The following is a 13,410-nucleotide window of genomic DNA, read 5'->3' as shown; positions in this document are numbered from 1 at the left end:
TTACTGTACTGTACACTACGGGTACTGTACAATTATTTTACACGGACAAATCCGACGATCCGTTAAAATAATCAATCCTGGTCGTCGAAGTCAACGCCCCATGCAACCAGATGTTTTGCCGTACGATTCGGGCTCGTGTTTTTGATTGCTGATAGGCTAGTCCGCTTGAGCGTTTTTTTTTTTCTAGCGCCTATACATGTATCTCGATAACGACGCTGAATTCATCAAATCTGAGCCCAAAATCGCGAAGATTACCTTAATTCTAACTATCGTATATGGAAAGCCACCATCTTCCATGTGTAAAATGACCCCTGTCTGGGGTACAAACTTTTTTGGCCAGCACAATGACGCTAGCATAAGTTGCGAGAAACCGCAATATTGACGCGATACGTCGGCACTCGTGATGACGTACGGTACTGTACCACATACATCTCGTTGTGTGGTCGTGAAGGGCAGGCACGTCCACTGAATTGAAAGATCACTACCTTGCCTCGTGTACAAGCTACAGGGGGCTACATACACTAGTTCGTTGCGAGCGAGTTCACTTCTCATTTCCCCAGGGCCATGCAAGATCAACCTAAGCCGTACGCGGAGATTAAATCGCCCGAAGTCGAGAGCGACGAGAGGTTTGGTCAACATGAAAACGGCGCGCTACGCGCCGCTCGAGGTTCCGTGTCTGTGTTTTCGTGGCAGAACGTAGGCATGGTGGCACACATGGCCGGTATCGGCATCGTGACGAGTACAATCAGCGGTGTGGTGTATGCCGTGCTCAACAATTACCTGCACATGTCAGCGACACTTGTAGCAACTGCAGTAGCTCTCATCCAGTTCCCGCGCAGTCTTCGCGTGTTTACCGGCATGCTGACTGACACGTTCCCGATCTGTGGCTATCGTCGGCGCCCATACACTGTGATCGGGTGGGGACTGTCGTTCGTGTCGTGCTTGCTCATGGCAATTCTTCCTCTTGGTGATCCGTACCACGGGGATCAGGCAATCGCCGACTTGGACCCCGCCACACTAACGCCTGAGCAGCTTGAAACCATCGACGCTGATGCTCCCAACCGCGGAATCAAGATGATCATCCTTATGATGATTGCCAACTTTGGTACAGTCCTGGCGTACAGTGGATTCAACGGCGCCCTGATTGAGATCTCGCAACAGGAGCCGTCCAGCGTCCGGGGCACTGCGGTGGGGAACTGCAACGTCGTTTTCTACTTTTTCTCGATTATCTCGGCCTTCTTCACGGGATTGGGTCTTAACAGCGAGGACTACGGTGGTACATTTTCGTGGTCAATTGGGTTCAACGCCGTCATGAGCGTTTGTGCCGGCATGTCACTTCTTGTGATCCCCTTCACTTGGTTCTGTATTCAAGAGGATAAAGTTCCGTCTAGCTCTTCCAAGTCAGTATATGTCTTCATCTACGAGCTGCTTCAGCAGCAGATCATCTACCGGTATATCGCATTCCGGTTTTTCTACAACGTGCTGGCGCTGTTTTCGGTGACCTCCTCGAGTGCGATTCAAAGTACTTGGGCTGGCGTAGAGCCTCTCAACAATGGCATCGCCACGATGCTCGCTGCTTTCTTGACGATGGTCGGAACGTTCTTGACCAAGAAGTATGGGCTTGCGTGGAACTGGCGGAACATCATTATCGTCGCGCAGATTCTGGTTGTAGTTCTTGACGTCATCCCAACAATGTTCACTATCTGGGATGTGTTCCGCAGTCAATGGTTCTGGTTGGGCGTTCCACTGCTCGAGAAGATTCCATACGCTGCAACCGACTTTGTCGGGGCGCTGTTCATGCTCGAGATTGACAGCCAAGGCTTCGAGGCCACATTGTTTGGGATGGCTGTGACCTCGCAGCGCGTTGGTATTCCGTTCGCAACGGTTCTCACGAAGACAGTCGACGGTTACTTCGACATTGAACGCGAGTACATCCAAGCGGACGATCACCACGTTCGCTCTCAAGTCACGTTCGCGTACGCAATCGCCTATGCGGTCAATTTGTTGGCGATTGTGTTCGTAGTACTGCTCCCAAGGCAAAAAGACGAGCTGCACCGGTTGCAGCGCGAGGGGGCGAAGAGCAAGATCGGAGGCATCGCGACGATCACCGTTCTAATCTTCGCACTGGCCTGGTCGTTGATGACTAACATCTTGAGCTTGTTCGACTCGACGAAGTGCTTGCGCATTGCTGGAGGCAGTGGTTGCTAATGCCAAGCTGGCGTCTTCAGAAAACATCGCGCTGGTGTTGCTTAGCAACAAACAGCTCGAGCAAAACAGTTAAAACATCGATTCTTTGCAGAAGTCTTGCCGGCACGTAACTTTTTATTGGTCTATCGCATCGCGCGCTCCCAACAAGTAAAAAGCGCATTTCTTCCACCATCGATTTATGTGCCTCAACCGCAAACAACCAAACCAAATCAAATCACAAGAAATTATGTCACGCCGAGGTGTGTGAACTAGGTACAGTAGTCATTGCTCCGGTATGAGGAAATAAAACTACCACCAAAGATTTACCAATGGTACGTGCGCGCTTGTACTTCCTCGGGTGTATTACCAAATACATTGTCGAGCAGCCTTAACTTTCTTAAAGGTAGTTTAAAAGCTAATTAAGTATCCAAATGCGGAAAACCTACTGTAGAGATTCGCATAGGTTGAGATAAGTATCTCACAACTGTGAGGCAGACTGTAGTTTGGACTAAAAGAACTGACGATAGTTGGACTCGAGTTATTCCCTCTTGAAGCATAGCTGCAGGTACGGGATTAATTTCACTATCTGCCGAGTTTGTGAATATGGTTCGTGACCCCACTCCTGAGTGAGGAATCAGTCAAACGCGCCAACTCATCGAAATTTGTGTCTATGCTTGATCGAGCGAAGGTTAGTAGCAGCTCTGGTATGAGTCATACCAGATCGATCATAAACCGTATATGACGTACAACGCCAATTATCACTGCTGCAGTACTTTTCGGGGGACCTCTGGATTTTGGTTAGGAGGCCTCAGTTGCATTTTGACTCAGATTGAAACAAAAAACACAGTATGTGCGTGTATGTTCTAGCTTAGAGCCGCTTCCGACTGAAGCCGCGTGATAACGATCTCTTGTGTACTTTCGCGAGTTTTGTTTTGGTGTGCATATTCTTGAAGCAGCTCGATCACTTGCTGTAGCAGCTCCTGATTCGCTCGGATCTCACTGAAGTTATCTTGCTGCCGACGCTCAGTGCGGTTGGCGAACCTCGTCACGGAGTCCGGCATGAGACCTTGGTCTCGTTGTAGATCGTTGATTGTCTTCTCGAGACTTCCTAGGACCGCTCACACTTGCGCGATCTCGCCCGCTTGGGGCTGCTCCTCTTCGCCAGCGCTGGCGTAGTCATCAACGTCTTCAGCTTCCATCATAATTTTCTTCGATGAAGGCTACAATGTTGCAAATATGGTGGCCTCTTCTCCAGAACAAGCGGCTTTGTAGAAGAAGCCCCAGATGTGCTGTGGCACAATGCGGCAGGAGGAAGCGATGGTTGGACGGCTTGAAGGACTTCGAAAGGCGACAAGACGGATAGATGGAAGCAAAGGTAATATTTGTTTGGCTTACTTGTTAGTGAGGTTTTCTCGCAGTGAGACCTCTTGCCTGTTGTCAGCGGAGACTCTTCGCAATGGATCTTGTTTTCCGTTGCGAAACGGACTAACTCCGCCACGCTTATGTTGATGAGCGTACACCGCGGGCATTGTGGGCTTTGAGTTACGCGCAAATACAGAGGAACGTGGTCGGCGATACCGCCGATAAAGTTTTTTTTGGTGGAATCGTAAAAAAAAAATGAAAACCTTGTGTAAGTTATACATATCTGTTAACACGTCGAGAGACCTTTCATCCATCAATTAGACGCAAATTGGTTGAGCTAGCGATACTCGTACCGTAACAGCAACATTCAGGGATGCATATTCAAAATGACACCTCCTCCATCATTAGAAACCTTTACCTTCATCGTCCCCTTATGGGAGATCGTGATGATTCTGTCGATATAGTGTATTTGTAGCTGATGAACCTGTGGTTGGAAATGAGAGATGGACGGTCAAGTACAACAAGTACTAGTAGTACTGCAGTGGTACTACTAATATTACTATTATTGCAAGATTACCTCTTGCGTACTATACTAAGCCGTGCTCTGGATTTTATCATGAAAAGCTCTGCTCAGCCTCTCTGCTTCTGCCAGTGCCTCTTGTGTTGGCGTGAATGGGATTCCGAAGTTGGTGGTTGTGGTCGCGAACATCAATGCTGACCCCAAAAGAGCCGCCTACCTTACTCAGCAAGCGCAAAAGAGAGTAAGTTTGACTCACATTGCGCCGGGCCACGGCGTCTACGAGTGAGAAGAGTGCCATCACGCTGATAAATGAAATAAAGGCAAGCAACCAGTCGGTCATATAAACTTCGCTTTAATTATGCTACCGCGCTTGCACTGTGGTGTGCAGGGTTAACTGTATTTATCGACTAGTATACCTTACACGCGCCGCCGCCCTGCGTAGTAGCTGGTCACGTTGAAGTGGTCGAGTGCCGTGACCTTGGCTCACGCCGAATTTAACAAGTGCTTGAAGACGCCCTCCTCCAAAGCGAACAGTTGCACCGCCTCCTTCAGCTCGGGCGCCGCCAGCAGCGCTAGGCCCGTGTCCATCGTGTACACGCCCTTTCCCTCAACTTTGTACTCTTCTCCGACACCTCCGCCCACGTCTCGTTCAGGAGCACCTGGAATTACTCGTTCGACAGCGTGAGCGAGCCGTTGCTGTACGAGCCGCTGTAGCCCATCGCCTTCTGCTCCGTGCGTTTCCGTTGTTGGCGTCCGTGCGTCCGCCCAGGAAGTCGATTGTCACGTTGCCGGCGTCCTCGAGCGCCACCTGGCCCGCCAGCACGACCAGGTCGGCCGTCGACAGCGTTGGGTACGACTCCTTCATAGACTCCAGCGCGGAGATGATCTTGTCCACACCGCCGTTCACCGCCCAGTTCTTCTGTGGCGAGAAGCAGCGTGACGTTGCTGGGACGTGGCAAGAAAGTCTAGATAGCTGAGTCCTGACACGCGTTGCTGGGACTTGGCGATACAGCCTGGATAGCTAGCTGGGTCCTGAGACGCCTGCTCATGGTCACGCAATTCTGGCATTGCTGGAACTGGGCAACAAAAACATAGATAGCTGAGACCGGAGACGTGCTTGCAGCTACGGGTGCTCGGGAGATCATATACGACCAACAACGTAGCCTCGGTTAGGGAGCATGGAATCGTAGGATTGTACTAACTGAGAATGGCATCGATCTATTTGTAGTCGGGCGAATATCTACTGCCAGGTCTCGTAACTTGAGCCCCTCATGAAAGTTAGGGCTAAATGACTGCAAACAACGTCCAGATTATTTTGTCACGCGAATGTCGCCCCTAAAAGACTCAGGCAACACGCACTGGGTAATATACTATCTGCCCATGTATCAAACCTAACAGGTTCGTTCCGGTACATTATGTTTTTGTCGTCTTGTAAGAAATTCAGGGATCTGTGCTTATATAGGGACTAGTACGCGCACTTGTATCGCCCCAACTACTCTGGATAGAATCCAGAGAACAACCGAGGAGGAAAGTCACCTATAGAACCCCCTCCCGTTATAGCCACTTAGTCCATCAGCTTGACAACGGTACTCAATCTGACAGGTCAAGCCTGGGCTTCTCTTAAATGTCGTCCACCTCCGCTCTTACTGCACATACCGTTGTGGAGCACTCTATACCCCTTGTTGTCGCAGTTGGCCTTGTTGAACTCGCATTTATTCACGTAGGTGACCGTTACTTCCATAGACTTGTGTAGTGTCACCACCCCCGTCGTATCTAATAAAGGGAACGTTTGCGCAGGCGAAATCTTCAGCAGAGATCCATCATGGCTTCGGATTACGGAATTGAGGCGGGAGGTCCTCAGGTCTGGGGCGGACGACGAGGCTCCCGGAGTTTAGCTGTTGTGTACTGCTGTAAATAGCAAAGTGAACAAGGCAAGAACCTACTCCTACAGTAGTGTCGCGGCTCTTGTTAGCCAAGAAACAGCCCCTGTTGCAATCAAAGCTGTCGTTAGTTGGTCATCCGTGTCGTTATATTATTCCAAATCGTATGGTACCAACAGGTATCAGTGAAGACCAGGTACTGTACCTAGGTATGTACAGCTTGCGGGGTAGGTGTTATCATATGACAGACAACAACTACGACGGCTCAGATGAGCGCGCTTTAAGCCCGTCTCATGCCTTACATGCAGCATTCCCCCTCCTTGCATTTTAGCATCTCATACACGAAATGCTACGGTATATACATTCTACCAGCAGTACAGCTGTGTTTTCTGTAAAAAAAAAATGCAAGGAAGTGTTACCATTCTCATGAGTTCGAGGTAGCAAACATATTCACGGTAGTACCGTTATTGGGCCTTATCCAACATACCAGTGCCATATCGTAGAGCGTACACTGCCGTAAAGCACATCCAGCATCAACTGTGCGTCAATCGTACATGTACGTGCCGTAGGAGAGGCTGTATTAATAGTGCGTGTACATGTACAGCAGTCAATATGAGAACCATTTTCTTGGCTCTCATGCTTCCTAATCTACAGGAGCAACAGTAGTCGGAAAATGTCAGACCACTCACATTGAGGCAAAGATGAGTGGCTGGACAGCTCAGAACCACATCACCCCACTTTACAACTTGTAAATTACAAGCAGAGCGGGAGCTCTAGGCACTATTTATGGTCTCAAAGCGCATCTCCTTCTGTTTTGCGTAGTTCGTCGGTCTCAGCCACGCTACTTTATTCATTACACCAGCTGTATGCCGTAAACGTGGAGCCATTTGATCAAGCCAGTGCCACGGCGCTGGTCGCTAGTCACATCACTGGTGACTCCCAGACTCATTCAACGGTGATCAACCGCATCATTTCTTAAATCACCTTATCGAGATCAAGTGAGACCGCTACCGCGCGCCACAGACCGCAATGGACGCCCACAGCACCCTCTTCCCTCCGAACGTCTACAAGTTCTCCCAGCAAGTTATTCGGAGCGTCGTGGAGCGCTCGAGACCCCCCCTCCGACAAAGGCCTCGGCTCCAGCTTTCGGATCGCTGAGACAGCAACGCAGTCAAGACTTGAATACGTAAAACTGGAGAACGCCCATGCTCCCGTGAGGCTCGCGCCAGTGGAAAGACCGACGGAGGAGACTCCTGCCGCATCGATTCACCAGTCTGTCCTCGCTGGATCTAGAACGCCTGCTACCGACAGTGCGCGACGCCACCCGGAATTTCCCTCGGCTGTCGAAGCTGAGAGGCAAGCTGCATTGTTAGAGAGTCGACGCCAGCGCGGGCGGATGCACCAAGAGCGCTACAGGATCAGGCAGCGCCGTGGCCTTCAAGAGCTCGAAGGCAGCATCCAAACGCTACGCCAAGATATTCAACAACTACGGATGGAGAAGCAGACCACATTGGTGTTCCTCTCGACGATCACGACGGTGTGGAGCGTTGCCGCGGAATACTTCCGTCTGTTCCGATTTGGTCTCCAGGAGATCTCGTCGATGTCTGATCGTGGGTCTGAAGTGCAAATTCAACGGAGCTTTGTACACGCAGCAATAGACCCAGATATGTTGTACAGCTCTATGCGGGGTGTGGATGCTCTACTTGAGAACTGGCAGTATATGAGTCTCTGTTACAAAGGCATTTACATGCAGCCCACGTGCATGGAACAAGGTGCGGACGGGGCAGTGATCGCGACGGTCGCTTCCCGCTTCACCATTACTGAGAGCACGCTCCGCATGGCGTTCCCGCACTTACTCAAACGCGACGATAACGGAAATGTACTTTCCATTGCTACCAAGCTACTAGGACAACGCATTGTGATGAAAGGGACGGCGGAATTCAAGTGGGATCATGATAGAGGATGTCTGACGAGTATCAAGTTGGACCCAGACTTCATCACCCCACTGCTTGGTATCCTGGGGAACTTGGAGGACGTTACTTATGTATTTAGTGGCGCACTCATTACCACCGAGAGCAAAGCAATTTGCTGAGGGTCTGTAGCAGGGTTGCCAAGGTGTTCACGGAATTCGTTGCGCGTGCTTCATGTACTTCATCGTCACTAACCACCACAAACAAAAGCTTGGTGACTCCAGCTCTTATTGTCAAGCAAGCATTTGAATAATTCATTGCTCAGCTTGTTTATCGGCGACAACGAACACATACTCAATTTCGATGAAATTTCAGTCTGTAATCTTCTTCTCGTCACATTCTCGTGCATACACGTATCAATACGAGAATGTTCGGTATGCCTTGAAACCCTTCGTCGCTTCACGCGCTCCATCAATAGTCCGCAAGTATCCATAGGATACCAGTGCTTGCTCATACGGGTTCACCTCGAACATTTGTTTGCGCGCTGCTGCTCCGAAGTAGTTTTCGCTGACTTTTTACATGGAACTCGTGCCACTGGAGAGTAAACACTTGCCGGAAGCGATTGAAGCGGAGGGGAAACACGTAGGTGAAGATCCTGGTGCTGCCACGGAAGGCGAAGCGGGAGAAAGACGTTATCAAGGGAGAAAAGATCGAGGCGGTGATGAAGGAACTATATGCTGCAATGGAGCAGTGGTTCGTGAAGGGTGGCCAGGCCGGGCTGGAGCAGCGGAGCCGCATCGTCCTGGGAAACGTGGCGAGGTTCTGCCCGGATATTGATCCCAACGTGCGTGTGGTGAATGTGAAAGCGCCAGGTGCGACGACAGGTGGATGGTACGTGGGATAAGTTTAACAAAACCTGCACGAGATTGCGCGTGTACCTCTGGCTCCGGTACCCTTCGCGGATCCGTTTTTCCGAGAGACCACCCGAAGCCGCAGCCAGCTGGAAGATCGCTCGATCACTGGTGGAGCTGGAAAGAGTATCTGAAGTTGTGTGGTGATGCGACTGCTGCGGCGATCAGAGGCCGCTGCAGGAGGAGCGCGAAGAATATTGGCAGTGGCTGTCACGGATTGCAGGACCTCACCGTTCCAATTGAACTGCAATGCCACGCGGACGTCACTTCAAGATCGACGTGTTTGGAGACGAGTTTTGGGGGCGGTGGCCGTCAACTGCCCTCTTCTCGAGAGATTCGCCATCAGGAACTGTGCGAATGTTGAGGTGCTGTCAGTGAGCCCAATCCGTACGTTCACGGATGCTGCTCTACTCAGCCTTGGTTATCTCGAGCACCTCTACTCGGTGGAAACCGACGCTTCCGTCGTGTGCACGGGCAACAGGATTTTCGAGTACATTCACCGCGTTCTTGCGGCAAACGATTGCTACGAGGACTGGCGCCAGCTCTCGGAGGCCAAAAGAACGGCTATTTCGACGTCCCCAGGTTTTACTAGGTGGTGATCGACTTCTTGCGCCTTCTTTCGCCAAGATCGACATGGTCTCGCTCGGCTGGAACCCTCGCAACGCGGACCGAGACATGTTTTACAACTCCGTGGACACCAGCGACTACGGTGCGTTCAGCGACCCGAGCGGCCACATGTCTTGGGGACTGCAAAACCCCTTCAACGAGCTGCTCGGCAACAACTCGCAAGGTGGTGAAAGCGACTCAGAAGAAGACGATGGTGATGAAGAAAACGACGGGTACGACGAACGTAACCACTTCTAACCAGTCGGCCAGCTCAAGGCCAGCTCTTTATGGTTTACGTGTTAGTAGTTCAGGACGGCAGGCAGCACAATCGAAAGTTTTTTTTTTGCGTTAAAAAAAATGTTTCGTGGTTTCCACAACTTGAGGGACACTAAGCCTGCTAATCCTCCTCGTCTCATCAATGGAAAAGCGAGGCGCTGCCACGGCAAGCAAAGCTTGACACGTTGAAGTTGGCGGCACAAGATGCTTCGTAATGCATTTAGTGTCGGGCAGTGATTTACCTCATTTTAGTGACATGTTGCGACTTGTGCGTTTGCCATTGAACTAGCGGCTCACAAATCAAAGTGACGTCAGGTTAGAGAGGTTTCACGTAACGCGTCGCCATGGCCGCCAAGTCGCTGAAGATTATGTTCCTGGGCGCGCCCGGCGCCGGCAAGGGCACATACGCTTCGCGTATCGCGCCCACGCTGCAGATTCCCACGATCTCCACGGGGGACCTGGTGCGCCACGAGATCAAGACGGGCACGGTGCTCGGCGCCAAGATCAAGGTGGGTTAGAGAGTGCTAACCGGCAACAGTTTAGGCTAGCGCTAACCGCGATCTCTCTCTATCCTCTCTTCAGGAATACAACAACAGCGGGGCACTCGTGCCCGACCAGATCATCCTGGACATGATGGAGCAGCGTCTGGCGCTGGACGACGCCAAGCGCGGCTTCATCCTGGACGGCTTCCCGCGCAACGTGCCCCAGGCTGAGGCCTTCCAGATGGTCACGAAGCTCGACCTGGTGGTGAACATCGACTTGCCGCAGTGGATCCTTTCGGACAAGATCAGCGGCAGGCGGTGCGTTTAAACACATTTAGGCTAGTGTTAACCGGTTAGGCTAGTGCTAACCTTTAGGGTATGTTTATCTAACCTCGCCAGGGTGTGCACCAAGTGCGGAGACGGCTACAACGTGGCCTTCATCAACGAGGGCGAGTACTACATGCCTCCTCTGCTGCCCAAGGTGGAGGGCGTGTGCGATTCTTGCGGCTCGGCGTCGCTCGTGCAGCGCCCGGATGACGCCCCCGAGACGGTCAAGCAGAGGTGCGGTTAGAGACACTTTTTTTCGTTTTGCTTTTACATGTTTTGTTGATGCATTTTTTCTGCTTTAATTGTTTTGCTTAGGTTGGAGGTGTACAACCAGGAGACGGCGCCGCTGATCGACTTCTACACGAAGCTGGGCAACCTGCGCACGTTCGACGTGAAGAAGGGGCTGGCGGACCTGGACAAGCTCGTGGACCTCATCAACACGGAGCTCGACATGCAAAATTGAGACAGAATCTCGTTTTCCAGACAGGTGACAGACAAAAAGACTTCCGACGAAAGAGTGGGAGATTTTGTTGCGACTGGCGGGTCCTCGTATGAACGACAGTCAACACACTAATAAACGCCTATCGGGATAGGTATGTGACCTTGACCATGCTGCTACATGTCACTCGATTTGTGTGATATTTTAGTTGAGCAGGCCCAGTTCCTGACGTAGTTGAGAGAAGGCGCTGCTGGCGGTGCTTGAGAGGTGGAGTGTGCGGATTTGGCGCAGGTGCTCACGTGCAGTGATCGTCTGCTGGTCGGTGTTGAGGCTGTTCTGCTGGTTTGGGTCGATTTGGGCGAGCCATGAGTTCGCGTGCTCCACTTTCGAGCGCAGGACGAACAGGTCTCCAGGTGGGATGCAGACGCTGAGACTGTTGGTCTGCACCATGGGCGTTAACGCAGCTACGTAGGAACGTAAGGTGTCGACGGGGCAAGTTTCGACTGGAGCAAGAATTTGTGGGGTTTGCGGAGAGATTATCATCGCCAACGACGGAGATGCAACCTTTGATTCTTGCGTGTCCACCGCATCGTTCAGGACTTCGCTCAGATGAGCTTTTGCCAGTGCAATGGCCTCGGTTGAGAGACACGTTTCATCTCCAGCTATGATCAACCGCGTCGTGCGATTATTCGAGTTGTCGGAGACCACAATTGTCAAGAGGTCAGTCGCGTCTACTTCAAACACGATCTCGAGCTTCAATACCAAGGGTGCAGATGCGCGACTCCCATCAATAGGCACGTGGCCCATGCAATGTTCCAAGTAGCTCGTGTGATTTGCTTGTTGCTCCGGATCCAGCAAGCCTTCCAGGATGTCGAATTTGATTTCGCTCTGGCAGCTCGCGTAGTAGATTCGTGATTGCCTTGTTGGGAGCGGTGTGCTGGGTGGCACTACAACGAGCGTATCTCCGCTCGCACTACGGATGCCAAGTGTCAACGGCGTTGGCGCGTAAAGCAAGGAGTGGCGACCATTTTGTGCTGCAACCAACGCCGTTCCGACTGCGACAGTATGCTTGGGTAGGTCCATGATACGATCCCAGTACCCTGTGAAGCAGTCTCCAAGGCACTCACGGAACTTCGGCACTTGCATCGCACCTCCAGTGACCAAGATCACGTCGACATCCTCCTTCTTCACTTTTGCGCGCGCCAAAACTTGCTCGACAGCATCCGGCAGGCGACTCCACTCCGTTTCACACAGATTCTCAAAATGTGCTCGCGAGATGCTGCTATAGAACCCTGCCACCCCTCCGCTGGGCGACCCACGTCGAAGTTGCCAAGGTGGGAGATCAATCGCTGCTTGCTGCGACGTCGAGAGAATTCTTTGCGCCAAGACACAAGCACGTCGGAGGCGTCGGGAGAATGCTGGACTTGATGTCTTTGAGGACGTGTCGGATGCCTTGGCTTCAAGGTAGAAGTAGTCGAATAACTGATCGGTGAGAGCTTCACCTCCTGTTTCAAGATCACCCACTGTTGCCTCAACCTGGACTTCAATTCCACCAGATAAATCCTCCGCCTCGCTTTCAGGACGAACTCGAGCCAAAGTCACGTTCAAGCTTCCACCGCCACAGTCCACCACCAGCACGAGCTTTATCGTGTTGGGAGCTTCGCCATCATCTGCAGCTATGAGAGAGTCTGCGTGGGCGACGGCAGACGCCGTCGACGATATCACCAATCTCTCGACGTGGATCCCAGCGATGCTACACGCATCCCGAAGACCCTGGCGTTGCGTACGGTTAGACGCCGCAGGTACACTCACAACGGCACCATTGACGCGCTTCCCTGTAAAAGTCTCAGCACGCTGCTTGATCGTTGACAGAAGCATGGCCGCAAGCTGTTCAGGATACGCCAGATTAGGACTGTTGCTCTTCTTAGAGGGGCATTCCACTTCAGCCTTATCAGCTAGTCCAGGCCGAAGAGCGAATGCCCAACGCTTTAAGTCTTTGGGACGTAGCGCTTCCATCTTTCTGCCAAGTAGCATGGTCAGGTCGCACACGGTGTACGGATGTCCAGCCTTAGCCCGACTGACTGCTTGCAACCCGACCTCCCACGCACCAGGGCGAGAAGAGACCCCCATGGATACGTAGCTGGGAAGTGAAAAGTAGTTTTCAGGGTCCTGCAACTCTAGTGGAATCAACGCCACACTTCCGTCCTCAACGACAACGGCAGCCTCGCACTTGGTACGACCGAAATCGATACCGATGGTGCAGCCAGCAGGCTCGGCACTTTCGTCAACGATGCTATCGCATGGAGTTGTGTCATCCGCGTCACTTCCTGCAGCCAAATCATGCGGACTGGCGCCTTGGCGGCTGCCAACACTGATGGCCGACATCAAAAACGAGAAATGAAATGCACAGTTGATGCTCATCCATCAACTTGATGGTCAAGGTCTATCAGTAATTTCCCATCAAGCTGCGTTTTTGACCTAACGGGATCGACACGATATCGTTATGTTTG

The 13,410-nt window shown here is 51.8% G+C and overlaps 5 protein-coding genes across 5 annotated transcripts; 3 read left to right on the top strand and 2 right to left on the bottom strand.

The window, feature by feature from the left end:
* Window positions 1-564: 564 nt before the first annotated feature.
* Window positions 565-2,208, top strand: IUM83_06370 (Transmembrane protein; the record flags this gene model as incomplete). The annotated part of the gene is made up of 1 exon (XM_067930570.1): window positions 565-2,208. The coding sequence occupies one exon, from the start codon at window positions 565-567 to the stop codon at window positions 2,206-2,208; it is 1,644 nt and encodes a 547-aa protein (XP_067800534.1).
* Window positions 2,209-4,552: 2,344 nt separating this feature from the next.
* Window positions 4,553-4,934, bottom strand: IUM83_06369 (Catalase/peroxidase HPI; the record flags this gene model as incomplete). Its single annotated transcript, XM_067930569.1, has 2 exons — window positions 4,553-4,689; window positions 4,772-4,934. The coding sequence occupies 2 exons, from the start codon at window positions 4,932-4,934 to the stop codon at window positions 4,553-4,555; spliced, it is 300 nt and encodes a 99-aa protein (XP_067800369.1).
* Window positions 4,935-9,403: 4,469 nt separating this feature from the next.
* On the top strand, window positions 9,404-9,634 carry IUM83_06368 (COMM domain-containing protein 2; the record flags this gene model as incomplete). Its single annotated transcript, XM_067930568.1, has 1 exon — window positions 9,404-9,634. One exon carries the CDS (start codon window positions 9,404-9,406, stop codon window positions 9,632-9,634), a length of 231 nt encoding a protein of 76 aa, XP_067800393.1.
* A 362-nt stretch (window positions 9,635-9,996) lies between these two features.
* IUM83_06367 (adenylate kinase) lies at window positions 9,997-10,924 on the top strand (the record flags this gene model as incomplete). Its single annotated transcript, XM_067930567.1, has 4 exons — window positions 9,997-10,161; window positions 10,235-10,452; window positions 10,534-10,695; window positions 10,777-10,924. The coding sequence occupies 4 exons, from the start codon at window positions 9,997-9,999 to the stop codon at window positions 10,922-10,924; spliced, it is 693 nt and encodes a 230-aa protein (XP_067800391.1).
* A 180-nt stretch (window positions 10,925-11,104) lies between these two features.
* On the bottom strand, window positions 11,105-13,030 carry IUM83_06366 (hsp70-like protein; the record flags this gene model as incomplete). The annotated part of the gene is made up of 1 exon (XM_067930566.1): window positions 11,105-13,030. The coding sequence occupies one exon, from the start codon at window positions 13,028-13,030 to the stop codon at window positions 11,105-11,107; it is 1,926 nt and encodes a 641-aa protein (XP_067800366.1).
* Between the last annotated feature and the right edge of the window lie 380 nt (window positions 13,031-13,410).

This window comes from Phytophthora cinnamomi, assembly GCF_018691715.1.
Source record: "Phytophthora cinnamomi strain GKB4 chromosome Unknown Contig1, whole genome shotgun sequence".
NCBI lineage: Eukaryota > Oomycota > Peronosporomycetes > Peronosporales > Peronosporaceae > Phytophthora > Phytophthora cinnamomi.
Note: the sequence above shows the minus strand (reverse complement) of the source record. Positions and strands in the feature narration are given on the sequence as shown.